At 45.2% G+C, this 22,017-nt stretch overlaps 1 protein-coding gene across 7 annotated transcripts in view; it reads right to left on the bottom strand.

Moving 5' to 3' along the window:
• Positions 1-11,119: 11,119 nt before the first annotated feature.
• The window catches only part of LOC106603396 (connector enhancer of kinase suppressor of ras 2), a 50,077-nt gene continuing 39,179 nt past the window's right edge, over positions 11,120-22,017 (bottom strand). For all 7 annotated transcript variants that reach the window (XM_014197030.2, XM_014197029.2, XM_014197033.2 and 4 more), the window contains 6 exons: positions 18,840-18,911; positions 18,559-18,626; positions 18,299-18,402; positions 17,584-18,091; positions 13,672-13,871; positions 11,120-13,137 (listed from right to left, as the gene is read on the bottom strand). In XM_014197030.2, coding sequence (XP_014052505.1) covers positions 13,090-13,137; positions 13,672-13,871; positions 17,584-18,091; positions 18,299-18,402; positions 18,559-18,626; positions 18,840-18,911 — 1,000 coding nt within the window. In that variant the 3' untranslated portion in view covers positions 11,120-13,089. The remainder of the gene's footprint in view (positions 13,138-13,671; positions 13,872-17,583; positions 18,092-18,298; positions 18,403-18,558; positions 18,627-18,839; positions 18,912-22,017) is intronic.

The raw sequence follows: 22,017 nt of genomic DNA, 5'->3' as shown, positions 1-22,017 counted from the left end.
CACAGGGTAGGGCAGTGTGAGCAGGACCAGCGGTGTCGTTTGACTTAGCAAACGAGGATCGGATATCGTCAACCTTCTTTTCAAAATGGTTGACGAAGTCATCCGCAGAGAGGGAGGAGGGGGGAGGGGGAGGAGGATTCAGGAGGGAGGAGAAGGTAGCAAAGAGCTTCCTAGGGTTAGAGGCAGATGCTTGCAATTTAGAGTGGTAGAAAGTGGCTTTAGCAGCAGAGACAGAAGAGGAGAATGTAGAGAGGAGGGAGTGAAAGGATGCCAGGTCCGCAGGGGAGGCGAGTTTTCCTCCATTTCCGCTCGGCTGCCCGGAGCCCTGTTCTGTGAGCTCGTAGTGAGTCGTCGAGCCACGGAGCAGGAGGGGAGGACCGAGCCGGCCTGGAGGATAGGGGACAGAGAAAATCAAAGGATGCAGAAAGGGAGGAGAGGAGGGTTGAGGAGGCAGAATCAGGAGATAGGTTGGAGAAGGTTTGAGCAGAGGGAAGAGATGATAGGATGGAAGAGGAGAGAGTAGCGGGAGAGAGAGAGCGAAGGTTGGGACGGCGCAATACCATCCGAGTAGGGGCAGAGTGAGAAGTGTTGGATGAGAGCAAGAGGGAAAAGGATACAAGGTAGTGGTCGGAGATTTGGAGGGGAGTTGCAATGAGATTAGTGGAAGAACAGCATCTAGTAAAGATGAGGTCAAGCGTATTGCCTGCCTTGTGCGTAAGGGGGGAAGGTGAGAGGGTGAGGTCAAAAGAGGAGAGGAGTGGAAAGAAGGAGGCAGAGAGGAATGAGTCAAAGGTAGACGTGGGGAGGTTAAAGTCACCCAGAACTGTGAGAGGTGAGCCATCTTCAGGAAAGGAACTTATCAAGGCGTCAAGCTCATTGATGAACTCTCCAAGGGAACCTGGAGGGCGATAAATGATAAGGATGTTAAGCTTGAAAGGGCTGGTAACTGTGACAGCATGGAATTCAAATGAGGAGATAGACAGATGGGTCGGGAGAAAGAGAGAATGTCCACTTGGGAGAGATGAGGATTCCAGTGCCACCACCCCGCTGGCTCGATGCTCTAGGGGTATGCGAGAACACGTGGGCAGACGAAGAGAGAGCAGTAGGAATAGCAGTGTTATCTGTGGTAATCCATGTTTCCGTCAGCGCCAGGAAGTCTAGGGACTGGAGGGTAGCATAGGCTGAGATGAACTCAGCCTTGTTGGCTGCAGACCGGCAGTTCCAGAGGCTGCCGGAGACCTGGAACTTCTTTTTGGCATTAATGTTAATGTTATTTTGGCATTAATATGTGTCACATATCAGTTTGCAAACAATGTAAAAAAGAATGTATCATTGAGTTAATAAAGCCACATACAAACATGGTCTCTTTTTGTTTTCTTGAGTAAGGCAGCTCCAAAATGCAGGTGTTTCAGCCTAGCTCAGTGCTTTCTGTGGTGGTGGGGCAAGACAGCAGAAAATACGGAGCGTTGCGCCGTGATTGGCTCAGTGTTCTGTCACTCATGGGGACTACCAAGTCTAAGGGTAGAGCTAGAAAATTCTAGCCCTTTGGGTGCTGCCATAGAGTTACATTAGAAGTGCCCATCCAAGAAGGCTCAAGGTCATTGGCCACAGATAAAATGACGTCAAATCACGTTATATCTACAGTAGCTTTGATTGGACTGATTATGTCAACATCATACTATCAAAATCTTAGCTAGCAGTCATCATCACGAATCAAGTTGACAATTCACTGGCAAATCCGTTTTAATCCTTGTCATATGAGGAGAAATAATGAAGAGAAGTTATAGCTAAAACATATCGGTGCTCATCGGCCATTGAAAATAAACATTACACAATCGCAATTTCAACAATGAGTGGTTTGGAAGAAATCAGTGACAGTGGCTAACTGCAAGCGTTGCGAAGCAATCACTAGCCCGCTATTCAGTGGAGTTGCTGTGTGGTCCCAAATCTGGGATTAAGGGGCTCTTTTCCAAGTTTAAAATGATAAACATTCAACCTTGGCCATGCTGTAATGAAGCATGATTTGTTCCGCGCTCAAAACAACTGTTAACTCAGAACTGCGAAAACTTGACTTCAGTGAGTTCAAGACAACTGGGAAGTCTATGTCAAACAGTTTTATTATATTTCAGTCTTCTGTGATGTATAAAAAGTGCAATATTGGGATGTAAAAAAAAAACTAACGTAAGCCACCAACAGAGCTACAAAGGACAACACAGTTCATGTAGAATAGTGGAATACACAAGGTGCAGTGTGGTTGTGCATCAGCAGTTTTTGTCTTGTTATGTCAGTCACTGAGTCACTCAATTAGCCATGGCAGCTTTTGAAATGACAGGCTACATTTGCGCAGCAATTGTGTGTGCGCACATGCATGCGTGGGGGGTCTCAAGCTTTGAACCACTGTTTTTTTGGGGGTCGCGGGTCAAAAAGTTTAGGAACCACTTAGCTAGCAAACAGATTGCTGATTTGCTGTACAGCTAAAGGATCGAGTTTAGTGCAATATGTCAAATTGTAGTGAGAGCAAATTGCCAAAAATAAATATCCAGCTCCAAAAACAGTTTGGTGATCAAGAATATTACTTTTCAAGCTCACCAGCAATGGGGCATCAAGCAACAATTCCTAGCATAGGCCTAGCTACTGGTCTTTTGGCATGTCAAAACTGCTTGTCAAAATGTGTTTCATACAAAATAATGAAAAGGGATGTCTGATAGCCTTAATAAATGGACACATATTTGTAGTTGTCATTGCATGTGTAGATTGATTTTTTACTTCTTGAGAATTGACTTGAAAAAACTTGACTTGCTCTTAGAACGCACAACTTGGACTTGACTCGAGACTCGACCCGTTCTACTTGGACTCAACTTGAGACTAAGACCTTAATTGTGACTTACGACTTGCTTGTGACACGAATAATTGTGATTTGGTCCCACCTCTGATGGCTACACACTGTTGTACATCGCTAGCTCCAGGCAGCATTGGGTTATTAAAAGTACTTAAACTTACCCTCCGGCTTGTCCTTCATCAATGAACAAACATAAAACACAAAGCATGCTCAAACATTGAACAGCTTTTTACATACAGCTATTTACCTTTTTGCAGAGAACACTTCGAAATGTAACACTTTCTTATGTTGCTTTTACCTAAAATGTCAAATATTTATTAGAAACACAATGTGCACGATGGGGTTCACTGTTCTTCAGATCACACACACACCTAGAAATTAGGGCCGGATTAAGACACCATAGGCCCTGGGGCTATGTTTTTGTATAGGCTCCCTCCCCCCATGCCCCTCCCCTACAAATTGGGAGTTGTTGAGAAATGATTATTTCTATTGGTTCTACAGACAGATAGTCTTCTCTTTTCAGCAGTCGGCATTTGCTTTCCAATACTTTACGTTTTTCTTGATATTATATTTTGAAATCTGCAAAAGGCAAACTGACAGCCGCAACCAACTATAGAAATATAATCTATAGATAGTTCCCATTCTAGTCAGGACTGGCATCCATTGCTAGTGTACCCATGAGTTTCACAGTCAAATTGCCAGGATAAGAGGTTACGAGACCCTTCTATGAATTATATGTCTTTGACCACAACCGCAACAAGCTGTAGCCTATACTGCAGCCTTTCCAACTGTCGGCATACTGGTAACTGCCAAAATAAAGGAAACATTTGAGTAAACGAGGGATACAAAGAATATGTTGTGTGTGGGGTGCATTTTCCTGGCATGGTTTAGGTCTATTGTGGTGGTGCAACACTTTTTTAAGACATTTTATGTTGGCGTTTCCTTAATTTTGGCAATTTAATTTTATAATATTTTACCTGTATGTACTTGAGATAAAACCTAATCTTCAGTTATTTTTTTTTTACAAACTTTTGACCCTCTGTGCCTAAATTATGCTCTCTGGTGTATTTTGAACATTGAGAGAAGACTTGTGTGGTAGGATAAAAATTATTATTATTATAGTAAAAAAATATATATATTATATTTTGTTGGCCTCCCCACAGGCCTGGGCCCAGGGGCTTCAGCCCCGGTAAGCCCATACATTAATTGGGCCCTGCTCGGAATACAAAACCAATTACAAACATTTGGATAGATATCATGCATACAAAAATAGACATCTGTTTCTGATCAATGATTCACAATTTACAGTACTGGTTTATTATTGCCAGTTCTCGTATGTCTGTCTGTCTGCCTCTGTGCACCAGTTTGGGTTTATTATAAGAGAGAGGTAGTTAATGGCTGCCCTGCAGCCATTAACTACCTACACTACCTGACCAAAAGTATGTGGACACCTGCTCGTCAAACATCTCATTCCAAAATCATGGGCATTAATATGGAGTTGATCCCCCTATAACAGCCTCCACTCTTCTGGAAAGGCCTGTATGGACCTCGCTTTGTGCACAGGAGCATTGTCATGCTGAAACAGGAAAGGGTTACCCCAAACTGTTGCCACAAAGCTGGAAGCACAGAATCATCTAGAAGGTATGCTGTAATGTTAAGATTTCCCTTCACTGGAACTAAGGAGCCCGAACCATGAAAAACAGCCCCAGACCCTTTCCCTCATCCATCAAACTTTACAGTTGGAAATATGCATTGGGGCAGGTAGAGTTTTCCTTGCAATCGCCAAACCCAGATTCGTCCGTCAGACTGCCAGATGGTGAAGCGTGATTCATCACTCCAGGGAACACGTTTTCACTGCTCCAGAGTCCAATGGCGACGAGCTTTACACCACTCCAGCCAACGCTTGGCATTGCGCATGGTGATCTTAGGCTTGTGTGGGCTGCTCGGCCATGGAAGCTCCCTGCTAACAGTTCTTAGCTTCCAGAGGCAGTTTGGAACTCGGTAGTGAGTGTTGCAACCGAGGACAGCCGATTTTTACACGCTTCAGCATTTGGCGGTCCTGTTCTGTGAGCTTGTGTGGCCTACCACTTCGCGGCTGAGCCGTTGTTGATCCTAGACATTTCCACTTGACAATAAAAGCACTTACAGTTGACAGGAGTATCTCTAGCAGGGCAGAAATGTCACGAACAGACTTGTTGGAAAGGTGGCATCCAATGACGGTGCCATGTTGAAAGTCGCTGAGCTCTTCAGTAAGGCCATTCTACTGTCAATGTTTGTCTATGGAGATTGCATGGCTGTGTGTTCGATTTTACACACCTGTCAGCAATGGGTGTGGCTGAAACTGCCGAATCCACTCATTTGAAGGGGTGTCCATATACTATTGTGTGTATAGTGTATATAGTATACCCATTAATTCTTGAAGAATATAACTTGTAGATGCTCATGAGCTAAGTTAATCTATTGTGACCCATCAGAGTCTGGGTCTTGCAAGGCACACCCAGTTCGCTGAGAATTAAGAGTGCTGGGGGCTGACTTTTGTAAATATAGTGTATGTTCACCCAGTCTTGAAGTGTTAATAACTTCAGAATCTCTGAACACTAAAGTTGAGATGTAATCGCCTTACATTTTGCTCTGACATCACAGCTAACAACAAACGTTCCCACAACTTTAGAGAATGTTCCCTTAAGAGTCTCATTACGCCATTATCTAACGTTTTAATATGAATGTTCCAGTGATGTGCAAGGACTTTTTCCAAGAGACCATTAAACACAACTTACCCAGAATGTGGTTACTATCAAGGCACAAGGCGAGACCCAGATGCAGACACAGGAGGCAGATGTTTGGAGTCTTACAATGTTTAATAATCCAAAGGGGTAGGCAAGAGAATGGTCGTGGACAGGCAAAAAGGTCAAAACCAGATCAGGAGTCCAGGAGGTAAAGAGTGGCAGTCCAGGAGGTACAGAGTGGCAGACAGGCTCGTGGTCAAGGCAGACAGAATGGTCAGGCAGGCGTGTACAGAGTCCAGAAACAGGCAAGGGTCAAAACCGGGAAACAGGTGAAACAGATCAGGGCGTGACAGTAACCCCACCCCCCCCCTTAGGGATGCCATCTGGCGTCCTACCTGGGCGCATACCTGGCTGACCGGAGTGTCGCCGATGAGGGCCGGGTCCAAGATGTCTTTAGCAGGGACCCAGCACCTCTCCTACGGGCCATAACTCTCCCAGTCAACCAGGTACTTGAAACCCCTGCCCCGTGGTCGAACCTTCAGAAGGCGTCTCACCGTATACACTGGCTAGCCACCGATAACCCGGGGGGGAGGGATGGGCCTGGAGACAGAAGACAAAGGACAGTGAGACACGGCCTTAATCCTAGACACATGGAAGGTAGGGTGAATACGAAGGGTACGGGGTAGCACAGTGGAACTCAGGACTCTGGAGATGGGAAAGGGACCAATGAACCAGGGAGACAGCTTGCGGGTCTCTACCCGAAGGGGCAGATCTCGAGTGGAAAGCCATACCCTCTGCCCAATGCGGTAGCGGGGAGCTGGGGTCCGGCAACGGTCCGCTTGTCGACAATACCTGGAGTTGGTCTTGAAAATAGCCGCCCTGGCTCTTCTCCAGGTACGTCGACAGCGGCGGACAGACATCTGGGCCGAGGGTACGCTGACCTCCTGCTCTTGTTCCGGGAAGAGTGGAGGCTGATACCCCATGTGGAGGCTGATACCCCATGGAGCACTCGAAAGGGGAGAGTCCCGTGGCAGAACTGGGAAGGGTGTTCTGGGCATACTCCACCCAGACCAGTTGACGGCTACAGGTAGTGGGGTTGGTTGAGACCAGGCACCTTACGGTGGTCTCCAGGTCTTGGTTGGCTAGCTCCGACTGACTGTTAGTTGGGCATGGAATCTGGATGACAAGCTGGCTGATGACCCAAACAGGGTGCAGAATGCCTTCCAGAACTGAGATGAGAACCCCGATCGGAGACCATGTTGTCACGTCCTGACCAGTAATAGGGGTTATTTGTATTGTAGTTTGGTCAGGACGTGGCAGGGGGTATTTGTTTTATGTGGTTTGGGGTGGTTGGTTGTTTAGAAGGGTGTTTGATTTATTTATTCCGGGTTTTGGGCAATGTTCTTGTTTATGTATTTCTAGGTTAAGTCTAGTTGTTTGTGTTTTTATGTTTAGTTAATTGGGGGGTTGAACCCTCAATTGGAGGCAGGTGTTTTCTCGTTGCCTCTGATTGAGGGTTCTATATAATAGGTATGTGTTTGTTTTGGTAATTTGTGGGAGATTGTGCTAGGTATAGCCTTAATGCCTTACCGGCCTGTTATTTCGTCATTGTGTTTTGTGTACGTGTTTATTTTGGTTTCCCTTCTTTTCCTAAATAAAGAAGATGAGTGCACATGATCCCGCTGCTTTTTGGTCCGACAATGATTTTTCCTTATCGTCTGACGAAGAAGAATGTGAGCCCCCTTCAGGTCCAGGCTGAGAGCTTTGTGCCTCGCGGACCAGGTTCTCAATACCCCAATCCACAGTGGCAGCAAGGCATGAGGTAGGGAGAATGGTTTCAGAGGTCGAGGGTGTGGCAGAGGAACTGTATAGGTGGGAGAGGGCGTCAGGCTTCACATTCTTTGACCCTGGGCGGTAGGAGATGGTGAAGTTAAATCTGGTGAACAGGAGGGCCCACCGGGCCTGCCTGGAGTTGAGGCGCTTGGCTATACGGAGATATTTCAGGTTTTTATGGTCGGTCCAGACCAGGAATGGCTTTTCTGCTCCTTCCAGCCAGTGACTCCACTCTTGCATCGCCTTCTTCACAGCCAAGAGATCTCGGGTTCCAACATCATAGTTTGTTTCAGCAGGATTGAGATGATGGGACTGGAAGGCACAGGGATGAAGTTTCTGGTCCTGGGCAGGTCGCTGGGACAGGATGGCCCCCACTCCAACATCCGAAGCATCCACTTCCACCACAAATTGACACGAGGGGTCCGGATGGATGAGGATGGGTGCTGTTGTGAACCGATGCTTCAGGTCTACAAAAGCTTTGTCGACAGCTGGAGACCATTTGAACGGTACCTTGGGAGAGGTGAGTACCAAGAGGGGGGCCGCCAGGGTAGTGTAGTCCCAAATGAAACGTCGGTAGAAGTTTGCAAACCCAAGAAACCATTGCAACTGCACCCTGGATGTTGGTTGAGGCCAATCCACCACTGCTTTCACTTTTCCAGGATCCATCTGAACATTGTCCTCAGCAATGACATATCCCAGAAAGGTGATTGTAGAGCAGTGGAACTCACACTTCTCGGCTTTCACAAACTGCTGGTTCTCCAGGAGGCGCTGAAGGACCTGTCTGACATGAAGATGTTCTTGTGCAGATTGGGGAAAAAAACAGGATGTCGTCAAGGTACACGAACACAAACCGGTTTAGCATGTCTCCGAAGCACATCATTGACCAAACCCTGGAAAACAGCGGGGGTGTTGGTGAGTCCAAATGGCATGACCTGGTACTCATAATGTCCACTGGCTGTGTTGAAGGCTGTCCTCCACTCATCCCCCTCGCGTAGCCAAACCAGGTGGTAGGCATTTCGAAGGTCCAACTTGGAAAATATGGTGGCCCCCTGGAGAGGTTCAAACACCGAGGAGAGGAGAGGTAGGGGGTAACGATTCTTGACAGTAATGCCATTAAGTCCCCTGTAGTCAATGCACGGACGCAGGGTCTTGTCCTTCTTCTCCACAAAGAAAAACCCTGCGCCGGCAGGAGATGCAGACGGACGGACGGCCCCAGTGGCCAGAGACTCCTCTATGTACTCCTCCATAGCTTTGGTCTCTGGTCCAGACAGAGAATACAATCAACCCCGAGGTGGTGTAGTGCCTGGGAGAAGATCAATGCCACAATCATAAGGATGGTGCGGGGGAAGGGAAGTAGCACGTGCCTTACTGAACACTTCCAGGAGGTCATGGTATTCCGTGGGGATAACAGAGACATCCACAGTCTTGCTAATATCCTGAGGAAGACGACTTGAGGAAGGCTGTGCTGCTTGAAGGCAGTGGGAATGGCAAAATGGGCTCCAAACATGTTCTCAAAATATTCAATATTAATGTTCTATACACGTTTCATTGTTCTATACACGTTTCAAGAATATTCAAGTGTCCAGTTTTCTGAGGGTTAGGAGAATATTCCTCAACGTCACACCAAACATAAACAGAACATGGTTGCCATGTTCTCAGAATATAAGAATATTCTAGACACGTCCCACAGCCCCAGAGCAGGTTAGCTCTGAAGGATTCCTTGTCATAGAAATGTACCTGGCTAAAAGGTGAAACACTTTTGTGGTACCGGTTATCCTGAGTTAAACTCAGAGTTGACCAAAGTTACCTTATTAACTCCTCAAACTGGATTCATAGTATAGTGCTCTGCTCATGTAAGTTAGCAAACACGTAATCAGATGGTTATCGGCTACATTAACATTGCAGTAGTCATTGGAGGGTTGATTACCTAGCAAGCCATTGAGGCATGGTAAAATAATCACAAACAGAGCTAGATAAAGCCAGAACAATAATATACTTGTTGAGCATAGCTATAGCAATCAGTCTTGTGTGGTTTTCATGGTCATCACTCACTCACTTCTAAGTATGTCATTCTACAGGGCTTTTTGTTGCAAGCATGCGCGCATCACTCAAACATGACGTTTGCTTGTAAACAAAAAAATGGGTCTATGAACCTAGCTAAGCTGTGGGGGTCACTAGAGGATGTTTGCTGTGCTGGTGCTTGTGCACATGTGTATTGTTTTGGAAATACAGTACATTGGGTTAGCGCCAGCCTAGTGCATCCAACTCCCATCAAAACAAAACACACTGAAAGTAGAGTAGTGAGCATTTTCACATTACAGCGTCCATTTAGATATGTTTGTACTGTCATATTAATATGACAGTTTTGGTTGCACAAAACAAAAAAGTGTTGAACCAAGAAAAAGTGGCAAGTGATCCAATACACAGTGCCGCTCAACATAATTACTCTTGGCTCAACAAACATAAGGTCGAATTGAACACATTCATGGTAACATGAATGGGAAAGTCTTGTATTCATGTATGTGTGATTCAGTAGCTGCTGTAGGCCTAGCTAGTGCATAAAGGGAAGGACTGCCTACAGGATATTTATATCATAGGGGTGGCTTTCTAAACCTTAATGAACATAAAATACATTAGCATAGTTTGATAACAATAACAAGCTCATTAAACAGTGTTGGTCTCCAACGGGATTGTCTTGTAAGTTCACAGTGATCAGACATCGCTCTCCCCATAGATCTAAATAAATAGGGAGCACCAGCTTCTTGTTCTGTCCGAAGCTGATTAGCATGTTAAACTCAAACCAAGTGCAGCCAAATTAAATTGACCAACAAAGGTACAAAATCCAATGCATTTTTTTAAGAACTTTACCTTGACCAGCTAACTTCAAAACAAGTAATCTTAGATATTAACTGAATAACTTATATGCCCTAACCCTCATAAAAACCTAGGATTTTTTTCCAATGGATGCAACTTCTGCCTCCTTGCTGTCGTCAGCCAATTGCTTCTTCCTTGCCACTCCTTCAATGCTGAGCAGCCACAGGGATCTCCAGAGTGATTGGCTTGCGAAGCCCCTGCAACCGACCCAAACTGGGGGCGTATTCATTACGCCGATTCTGTTGCAAAACATTTCTTAAACGGAAACATGCGGAATGAAGCGGGGAGGGACCTACATTCATTTGTCCAATAGAAACTTTTGTGTTCTTGCAAAACGCAACTGTTTGCAACTGTTAGGACTAATGTTTTCACCCCTGGTAGATTCGAGGCTCTCCATCCATTCTGCTCAGAATGAGGGACTGGTATTTCTTGAGCTTCCAATCATGTGCCTCCTCTATCCTCTCCTCCCAGGACACTGTAAGCTCGATGGCGACCTGTACCTGCTTGGTGCCTCTAGACCAGAGAACGATATCTGGTTTGAGGCTTGTGCTGCCTATCTCCTCTGTAAATCTGAGCTGCTTCTTCATCAACCTCCTGATAGGCTGACAGCCATGTTCAGAGATGGATTTATACGGAATGTTCTGTTCTTTTCAATAGTGTATCAACATGACGGTTTACGAGTTAGAGGCACTTATTAATGCTTACTGCTGATACAGTATAAAGAAAAATCCAACATTGAGGGAGAACCTTTCAGAGGAAAATAGTCTTATCTTGTACAATCTGTGTTCCCCTCATCAGGAATAGAGAACCTAAGAAAATACTTGAAATGGAGGATTCACCATTCAGGGAGAGTTCAGGAGATGGACAAGCCATCGTTTATTATTGAATAAAAAAGTAAATTAGCCACGATACGCCAAACATGTGCGACTTCCATAGATTTCAAATGGCATGATATTCTGTTTAAGTAATACAAAGCATGCTCAAACAATGAACAGTTTATAAATACAGTTATTTACCTTTCTGCAGAGAACACTTCAAAAACTAACACTTTCTCCTGTTGCTTTCACTTCAAATGTAAAATAGTTCTTAGAAACACAAAGTGAATGATGGGTTCACACCAGCAGTCTTCAGATCACACACCTCGGAATACAAAACCATTTACAAACATTTGGATAGATAGCATGCATACAAAAATAGACACGTGTTTCTGATCAATGCGTCACAATTTACAGTACTGGTTTATTATTGCCAGTCCTCACCTGTCTGTCTGTCTGTCTGTCTCTGTGCACCAGTTTGGGTTGATTATAAGAGAGAGATTACGCCCTGCAGCCATTAACTATTTATGTTCACCCAGTTTTGGAGTGGTAATACTTTCAGAAATCTCTGAGGCACAACACTGAAGTTGAAATTATATCTCCTTACATTTTGTTCTGACATACCAGTTGTGCGATATCCAGTTTAGGAAATAAATATATATGATTAACATACTGTACACTCTCCTAACACACAGACATACATACTCATTTACCATTCACACATGCATAACATAAACATTGTAGACATCAAAAATACAATTGCTTATTATAGTTCATTTAAGATCAAGATTCATTGTAGTGTTACTGTACACAACCCTGGCATAGTCTTCAGAACAGACAGTACTGTACAGAAGCAGAAGGTTCTAACATGGCCATGCAGGTGAGCAGTCTTTCAGATGGAGGGAAATATCCAATATCATCAAACCAGAAAAGGCTGTGGATGTCTTATGTGCCTTCTACAAGTTTACTCTTAATAAGTCAAACAATACTGTCCTTCACAGACAATGTTCTGAGAGAGTGAGAGAGATGGAGTGGACAGCAACCCAGAGTGAGATGAATGTGTGTCCAAGAGCTGCTGAAATAGGTGGAGGGAGATGGGAATAAAGACACATAGGGCATCATTTTCCTCATGCAAAACAGCAATTAACTGTGCAAAAAAATACCATAAAACTCAGGCCCTGTTTCAATCAGATCAGCGCTAACAGACAAACTCATAGCTTAATATTGCTTTTATTTAGACGGTGTCGGAGGTGTAACTGCATTCGTGGACATCGCCATTGGATGCACTGAGTCACATTAGTAGAAATCCCATGCAGCCGTGTTACAAGTTTGAACACTGGAATGTGTGATATAATCTATACCTCGATTAGGCTGATATAAATCATTCTTATTTAGTTTAATGATTTTCAATTTGAGTGTCATTATTTCTATATAGCCTACACTTTCTCCTTCTGAACTTCTAACGCGGGTGGGACATAAGGGCGGGTGTGGTTCTCGTGACAATGACCACAACAGCTCCAACACAGGTACACCTCCAACATCACCTAAACAAAGGCAATATTAAGCTATGAGTTTGTTGATTACCGTGGGTTAAAGCTAATCTGATTAAATCCTGGCCTCACTATATTCTCCAGCGCAATTTATGTTATATCTTTCCTTTAACAATGTCAATGAGAAGAAGACTATTATTGAACGAGAGTGTAAGTACTGTAATAGCGTGACCATGCATTGCACAATGCAACTATTGAATATGTTATGGTTATTTTGATCACTGAACAAACTATTTTGCATGAGGGAAGGTCCTTAGAGGTAGATGTGAGCATGCAGAGAGAGAGTGAGATTGAGTGAAAGAGAGAGGTAGAGGGAGGTTAACCCTGGTTGTTGTGGCTGTCTTCCAGGGATGTGGGGATGTCTGGGCTAGGGCGGTAAGAGCACGTCCCTTGGCAGGATGAATTGGGTGACTATGATGGTGCTGCTGTGTCCATGGTCTGTTCCATACAGGCTATCCTAAAAAACCCAACGACGGGTCAGAGTCCTGAAGAGGGACATTCTGTCAGGGGGAAGAAGAGTATGATTTAAGATGTGATACACTGTATACACTACATAAACAGTACACACACTGTACACACTATATTCTATAGGTCCTGTCATCGATCAATCAAATGTATTTTATAAAGCCCTTTTTACATCAGCAGATGTCACAAAGTGGTTATACAGAAGCCCAGCCTAAAACCTCAAAGAGCAAGCAATACAGATGTAGGAGCACGGTGGTTAGGAAAACTAGGAACCTAGGAAGAAACCTAGAGAGGAACCAGGCTCTAAGGGGTGGCCAGTCCATTTCTGGCTGTGCAGGGTGGAGATTATAAGGGTATATGCAATTAAGGTCAGATCGTTCTTCAAAAAGATTTTCAAACGTTCATAGATGACCAGCAAGGTCAAATAATGATCACAGTGGTTATAGAGGGTGCAACGGGTTAGCACCTCAGGATTAAATGTCAGTTGGCCGAGCATTCCACACAGCAGGTGCAGTAGAGAGAGAGAGAGGGAGATGGGGAGAGAGAAAAAGAGAGAGAGGGGGTCATACCTTGAGCGCACTCTGTAGGATGCGGAGACGGTGCAGCTTTTCGCTGAGCAGTGGGTCGTTGACACGGCGGACGAAGGAGCGTTTGTACTCAAGGCGGGCGGAGGGCCGGTGGTCTCCCATGGAGGACAGGTTGGCCCTCTCCAGGGCCCGGTACAGGTCCCCCAGAGAGTCAGCCTGGGGACGGCCCTCCCTCTCACGGCCTGAGGACAAGCAGAGTCACAATACATGGCATTCACTGGCTGGCACCACATACAACAACAAAAACAGCAATATGCATGTGCATCAAGATCTCTCACTCCTGGAAGTTCAGAACAATACTGCATTTCCTCATAGGCAGGCAGAACACGCACAGTAAGCTGCTACTGTGGAATGTCCCATGCTATCCTTTACATATACTGCCCTCTTATGGTGCTATTGCCACATAGCTCTTATCTGGCACCCCTTTAAATGAGTGGATTCGGCTATTTCTGCCACACCCGTTAATGACAGCTGTATAAAATTGAGGACACACAGCCATGCAATCTCCGTAGACAAACATTGGTAGTAGAATGGCCCGTACTGAAGAGCTCAGTGACTTTCAACGTGGCACCGTCATAGGATGCCACCTTTCCAACAAGTCAGATTGTCAAGTTTCCAGAGGTGTCAACTGTAAGTGCCATTATTGTGAAGTAGAAATGTCTATGAGCAACAACGGCTCATCCACAAAGTGGTAGACCACACAAGCTCACAGAACGGGACCGCCGAGTGCTGAAGCACGTAGCGCATAAAAATCGTCTGTCCTTGGTTGCAACACTCACTACCGAGTTCCAAACTGCCTCTGGAAGCAACGTCAGCAAAATAACTGTTCGTCGGGAGCTTCATGAAATGGGTTTTCATGTCCGAGCAGCTGCACACAAGCCTATGATCACCATGTGCAATGCCAAGCGTCAGCTGGAGTGCTGTAAAGCACGCCGCCATTGGACTCTGGAGCAGTGAAAACGCGTTCTTTGGAGTGATGAATCACGCTTCACAATCTGGCAGTCCAATGGACAAATCTCGGTTTGGCGGATGCTAGGATAACGCTAGATGACCCAATGCATAGTGACAACTGTAACGTTTGGTGGAGGAGGAACAATGGTCTGGGCTGTTTTTTCATGATTCGGGCTAGGCCCCTTAGTTCCAGTGAAGGGAAATCTTAACACTACAGCATACAATGACATTCTAGACTATTCTGTGCTTCAGTGGCAACAGTGCACAAAGCGAGGTCCATACAGAAATAGTTTGTCGAGATCGGTGTGGAAAAACTTGACTGGCCTGAACAGAGCCCTGACCTCAACCCCATCAAACACCTTTGGGATGAACTGGAACGCTGACTGGGAGCCAGACCTAATCACCCAACATCAGTGCCTGACCTCATTAACGCTCTTTTGGCTGAATGGAAGCAAGTCCCCACAGCAATGTTCCAACATCTAGTTGAATGCCTTCCCAGAAGAGTGGAGGCTGTTGTAGCAGAAAAGGGAGGACCAAGTCCATATTAGTTCCCATGATTCTGGAATGAGATGTTCAACGAGCAGGTGTCCACATACTTTTGACCATGTAGTGTATGTTGACTCAAACAGAACCAGAGGTTTTGTGTCTGGTGGTTGTCATACTATGTTGTGCATTTGCAATACGTGTTGTGTGTTTTGGGGGTCAGTTGTGAAGCTGTGGGGCTGTGCCTCTTGAAGTGTATCATGCAGTATTTGCTGCGTGTTTTTGTGTTAGAGTCTATAGAGGGAGTAGTAGAGACAGTGAGTGATAGAGCGGCAGAGAAATTAGGACAGGAAAAAAGGCCCCTTGGGCATGTTTCTTTGTCCTCTTCAAAATTCAACGTTAACATGGGCTGAAAGGATTCTTACTCGCCCCACCTCCCCAAACACTGCGGTGGGGCACAGCGATGTCTCTATCATGGCTGTGTGTGTCTCTCTGTGTGTGTGTGTGTGTGTGTGTGTGTGTGTGTGTGTGTGTGTGTGTGTGTGTGTGTGTGTGTGTGTGTGTGTGTGTGTGTGTGTGTGTGTGGGTGTCTGCATGTGTGGAAGACATCGAGGAGGGGGCCGGGCCGCCAGGATGAATTAGTGTCAATTAGGACACTAAGACTTCCCCTCACTTTAGAATAGTGTCCTGGAGATCTGTAGGGATGGGGGATGGGGCTGGTCTAAATCTCAGACATTCAGCAATGTCTGTGACACAGACTGTGTCTGAACAATGCCTATAATTAGCAACATCATTCACCATTGGATACCAGGTTATAACCCTATAAGTACTAATTTCCATGTAAGTATATAAAACTATTTTTACCCATCAAGTTATCCTAGAATGTAACAGGGAGAGAAAGGTTAACCTCTCTTGGGAAGGGGGCAGTATTTTGACGTCCGGATGAAAAGCGTGCCCATAGTAAACTGCCTGCTACTCAGGCCCAGAAGGTAGGATAAGCATATTATTAGTAGATTTGGATAGCAAACACTCTGACGTTTCTAAATCTGTTTGAATTATGTCTGTGAGTATAACAGAACTCATATGGCAGGCAAAAACCTGAGAAAAAATCCAACCAGGAAGTGTGGAAATCTGAGGTTTGTAGTTTTTCAAGTGATTGCCTATCTAATACACAGTGTCTGTGGGGTCATTTGGCACTTCCTAAGGCTTCCACTAGATGTCAACAGTCTTTAGAACATTGTTTCATGCTTCTACTGTGAATGGGGAGAGAATAAGAGCTTATGGAGTCAGATGAATGAGAAAATGACATGAGCTCAATCGCGCACACTCCCATGAGAGTTAGGTGTGTTCCTTTTCATTTCTGAAGACAAAGGAATTGTCCGGTTGGAATATTATGGAAGATTTATGATAAAAACATCCTAAAGATTGATTCTATACATCGTTTGACATGTTTCTACGAACTGTAATATAACTTTTTGGACTTTTCGTCTGAATTTACTGCGCGAGCACAGTGCATTTGGATTACTCAACTGAGCACGCGAACAAAATGGAGGTATTTGGACATAAAGATAAACTTTATCGAACAAAACGAACATTTATTCTGGAACTGGGATTCCTGTGAGTGCATTCCGATGAAGATCATCAAAGGTAAGTGAATATTTATAATGTTATTTGTGACTTCTGTTGACTCCAAAATGGCGGGTTTCTGTATGGCTTGTTTTGATGTCTGAGCGCTGTACTCAGATTATTGCAAAGTTTGCTTTCGCCGTAAAGCTTTTTTGAAATCTGACACAGCGGTTGCATTAAAGAGAAGTGTATCTATAATTCTTTGAATAACAGTTGTATATTTTATCAACGTTTATGATAAGTATTTCTGTAAATTGATGTGCTCATTCACCGGAAGTTTTGGGAGGCAAAACATTTCTGAACATTACAGCCAATGTAAAATGGGGTTTTTGGATATAAATATGAACTTTATCGAGCAAAACACACATGTATTGTGTAACATGAAGTCCTATGAGTGCCATCTGATGAAGATCATCAAAGGTTAGTGATTCATTTTAGCTGTATTTCTGGTTTTTGTGACACCTCTCCTTGCTTGGAAAATGGCTGTGTGGTTTTTCTTGTCTAGGCGCTGTCCTAACATAATCTAATGTTATGCTTTCGCTGTAAAGCCTTTTTGAAATCGAACAGTGTGGTTGGATTAACGAGAAGTGTATCTTTAAAATGGGATATAATAGTTGTATGTTTGAGAAATTTGAATTATGAGATTTTTGTTGTTTTGAATTTGGCGCCCTGCTATTTCACTGGCTGTTGGCGAGTGTGTCACGCTAGCGTCCCACATACCCCAGAGAAGTTATCTTTCTTCTCTGTCTCATGGTGCCATGTCTCTCTATCTCATGGTGTCATGGCTGTCACGTCTTTGTCCTGTGTCTCAGTCATGTCTCAGTAATGTCTCACCTGTGTCTCTGGCCAGCTGGTAGTGGTGGTGGTCCCTGTGGTCAGAGGCGCTGGCCGAGGCTGAGAGAATGGCATGGAGCCCACTGTCTCGGGGCAGGGTGAAGCTACGTGGTTTCCCCACAGCCTCTACAGGGACACTGGGGCTGAGGTGCAGGGGCAGTGGGCCATAGTGCTCCTGCAGCAGGCTGCGCTGGGCAGGGAGGGTTGACTGGCGGCGGTACTCCACAGACAGACCTCCTCCTCCAGGGGAACGCAGCAGGGCCTCCTCCAGGGGCATGGGCAGTGTCTGCAGGTAGTGGAGCCCCGTGCTGCCCAAGGGCGTCTCAATCAGGTCCTGCCACGAACGCCGTTGGCTGGAGGACTTCTGGCCAGGCGAGATGCCGCCTCCGCTGCTGCTGCCCTCCTGTGGCTCGGGGTGGAACTCCTCATGAGAGGAGCGTGACTGGAACGTCTCAGAGGAGGAAAGGCGGCCGTGTTTGGGCTCCAGGTATGGACTCATCTGGGACACCTACAGAGAGCCAGACAGAGAGGTGGCATGGCATAGCATTGGTAATTCATGTATATACCTGAATATTTTTTTGAAAAGAGAAGAGACTCAGCTAGAGAGGTATATAATGGCATTATAACAATAATGTAAATAACAGGAGGATTAGAAAAGAGGGAGTCCAGATTAAAACTATGCACAGAGTATCTTTTCACAGAAAGAGTGACTTACCGAGGGGGGCCTGGGGTAGGTATCGTAGGGGGGAGGAGGGCTGTCCTGTTTGGGCATGGTTGAAGGCATCTCCATGTCCTCATGGTCACTTTCACTCCAATAGTCTGGTCATGATGACAAGGATGAAGCAGAGAAGAGGACACATCACCATCAGAAAGAGACAATGTGGGGGGATTTTCTAAAGTAGACCTAGGGCAAACGAAGCAGCTCTTAGCCTCTATTATTGTCAACTATATTAATGTGTATTCACGTATTCTCACCCTGGTCCTGTCGGATCCTCTCCTGCTCCGAGTAACCTGCCACTGCCATCGTCAGACGACTCAGCCACCTGTGAGGGAACAACACTAATGACCCCATTCCAGATCTCACACACCACACACCATTCTGTTATCTTCTGCTGTTTTTGCATCTCACATCAGCTCACCTGGTCATCTGCCTAGCCCTATTTGTCAAAATCTTTCAGTTTTTTCTCACCTCCTTGTCTCTGCCTGTCTCCCCCTCCGTGTTAGGTACAGTAATAATGTCTGACAGTGACTCTCACCTGTTCATGTCATCCGCATTGTCTGCTGCAAAGTAGAAACTCTTGATCTTTGGATGGCAGGCCTTGAAAGCACTGGAACACAGAAACATGCGGTCAAGGACAGATTATACCATACGGTAAATAGTGCTGAGCGGTTAGTGCTTTTTGAGGTCGGTTAGGTTCGGTTTCTTGGGTTTGGGTTTGATTATAACAAAAATAATCACGGTTTTTGGTTTCGATAATTTTTTAATACATTATGAAATACAGCTTTTTAATGGATATTCCAAAGCCAAAAATAGTGAGCATTTAATTGACAAAACATTTTAAATATTCCATTGTCTCTGTCACGTCCACATTGGGTAGACGTCAATAGAAAAATAGGAAATTATTAGGAAATAATAAAATATTTCAGTTATGTGTATTACTTTGTTTATTTGATGACTTTATTATTTTTCATTTCTTCAAGTCATCTCATCTCTGCTCAGGCAGTAGCAGCCAAACCTAACTTTATCTGTGTGCCCATACTGTACTGTCTTTAGTCATCCTATTTAGCTAGCCAGCCTAAGTAGCCTATGCTGCAGAACTGTCTGACAAAATAATTTTACTAGTTCTTCAAAGTAGATAAGATATACTTTCACGAACTGTCTCTGTCCCTCTCGTCGTTGTGTTGTGAACATTCCTCTTTCATGTGGTCTGTGTTTATCTAACCCAGGGTTGCCAGGTCAAGCAAAACATTTCAAGCCCAATGACCAGTCTAAACCCGCCCAAAAGACCTGAAAACTAGCCTCATTTTTCTATATACAATAAAGCCTTTTTCCATAACGTTATCGAGCCAATTAAGAAGGAATATCATTGTATCTTGTAATGAAATTAGAAGCAAAATTTGGGTTTCCTCCAAATATTAATTATTTTAGTTTCCATACTATAGTTTCTATACTATGCGTTCTGCATGTAACATGATGAAAGTGTTTTTGTTTTGTGAGGGGTGTGATTTGAGAAGCTATAAGTGATAATTGTTTTCCATGAACTTTGCACAGTGAGTAGTCACTGCCTTGGACTGAGGTCAGGGAGCATGCCAGCCTGCCGGAACCACCCCTTTCCAGCAAAAGGTATAAATGATGGGTTAAAAAAAAAACACATTGGACCAGAAAAGCATGAAGCTGCAGCTGCGCATTTAAAGTGGTTTGAACTTTGAATCTCAACACGAGGTGGAGACGATAAACTCACCTCCCAGACAATCATTGGTACGGTTGATTAGCTGGTCTAAGTAAAGTATCTTTGAAAGCGAATTTAAGTAGGATCATCCTGTTACTCTGCTCAAACCAGCGATACGGCTGGCTAGCCTATCTTCAAAGAAGCCTCTTCAAGAGTGAATGGAAGGAAAGTCAACTCTGTAGTTCTGTTCAGGACTACACGACAAGTTACCGGATACCGAACAACTACAAAGAAGGACAACAGTAGAAGACTTGTTGGAACCATTTCGGACAATCAGAGCCTTACAAGCGTGCTGCGAAAAGGCCCAACGCCCTTTCCAAGGCTGCCCTGTTTACCGAGAGATCCCCGGGCGAACCCAGGCATTTCACGTAAATATATTCATGATTTCTTACTCAAAGTGGGCGGCTGTTCGTGTGTAAAGTATTCGGTTACTGTGGGCGAGAGTAGTTTCTGAATGTATCAATGTTAAGTGCCTCTGTCCCTCTCTCTCTCTCCCTCTCCATCTCTTCTTTAACAAGCAGCCATGTTGTTGTCATTCCGCTAGAGACTGGTTTTCAGTGTATTACGTCTCCAGTCAATAACCGGTGCAGAGTGTGTATGTTTATCCTGTGTCCTATTTAAGTAGCTAATAAATAAATAATCAAATCAATTTGTGTTGTACTGAATCATAAGTAAGGCTCAGGTTTTTGCAGATTGTCACAGTTGTTGTAAGAGACGGACCAAGGCGCAGCGTGTGTTGAGGTCCACATATTTATTTAACGTGAAACTTCTTCAACAAAACAACTAATAAGCAACAAAACGTGACTACGTGGTGCAACAAGCACAAAACCAAACAATATCCCACAAAACACAGGTGGGAAAAAGGCTACCTAAATATGATCCCCAATTAGAGGCAACGATTACCAGCTGCCTCTAATTGGGAACCATACAAAACACCAACATAGAAATAATGAATTAGAACATCCCCTAGTCACGCCCCGACCTACTACACCATAGAGAACCAAGGGCTCTCTATGGTCAGGGCGTGACAGTACCCCCCCAAAGGTGCGGACTCTTGCCGCAAAACCTGAAACTAACTGGGGGGTAGGGGGGGTGACTAGTGTCGGTGGCGGCTCCGGTGCAGGTCATAGCCCCCACCCAGACCCCGGATCCGGGCTGAACGCTGTGCCTGAGCATCGGTGCAGAGGAAGGCTCCGGCCTTGGAGCGGGACTGGACGCCGTGCCTGGACTGGGCACCGGCGCCGAGGAAGGCTCCTGCCATGGAGCGGGACTGGACGCCGTGCCTGGACTGGGCATCGGCGCAGAGGAAGGCTCCTGCCCTGGAGCGGGACTGGACGCGGTGCCTGGACTGGGCACCGGCGCAGAGGAAGGCTCCTGCCATGGAGCGGGACTGGACACCGTGCCTGGACTGGGCACCGGCTCAGAGGAAGTCTCCTGCCTTGGAGCGGGACTGGACGCCGTGCCTGGACTGGTCCACATATTTATTTAATGTGAAACTTCTTCAACAAAACAACTAACAAGCAACAAAACGTGACTACGTGGTGCAACAAGCACAAAATCAAACAATATCCCACAAAACACAGGTGGGAAAAAGGCTACCTAAATATGATCCCCAATTAGAGGCAACGATTACCAGCTGCCTCTAATTGGGAACCATACAAAACAACAACATAGAAATAATGAACTAGAACACCCCCTAGTCACGCCCACACCTACTACTGTCACAACGTCTACAGAAGGTGGCGCCTCTCCCCGTTCGGGCGGCGCTCGGCGGTCGTCGTCGCCGGACTACTAGCTGCCACCGATCTCCTTTTCATTTTCATTTGGTGATGTCTGTTTTATGTTAGCACCTGTTTTGAGTTAGTTCATTAGTGGGGGTATTTAGTCTGTCAGTTTTGGTTTGGGATTGTGCGGGATTATTTGTGTCATTTTTTGTAGGTTGGGGATTTGGGTTTTCCTCTGCCGTTCGGTTGTTTAGGCATAC

Source organism: Salmo salar, chromosome ssa04 (genome assembly GCF_905237065.1).
Source record: "Salmo salar chromosome ssa04, Ssal_v3.1, whole genome shotgun sequence".
Lineage (NCBI taxonomy): Eukaryota > Metazoa > Chordata > Actinopteri > Salmoniformes > Salmonidae > Salmo > Salmo salar.
Note: the sequence above shows the minus strand (reverse complement) of the source record. Positions and strands in the feature narration are given on the sequence as shown.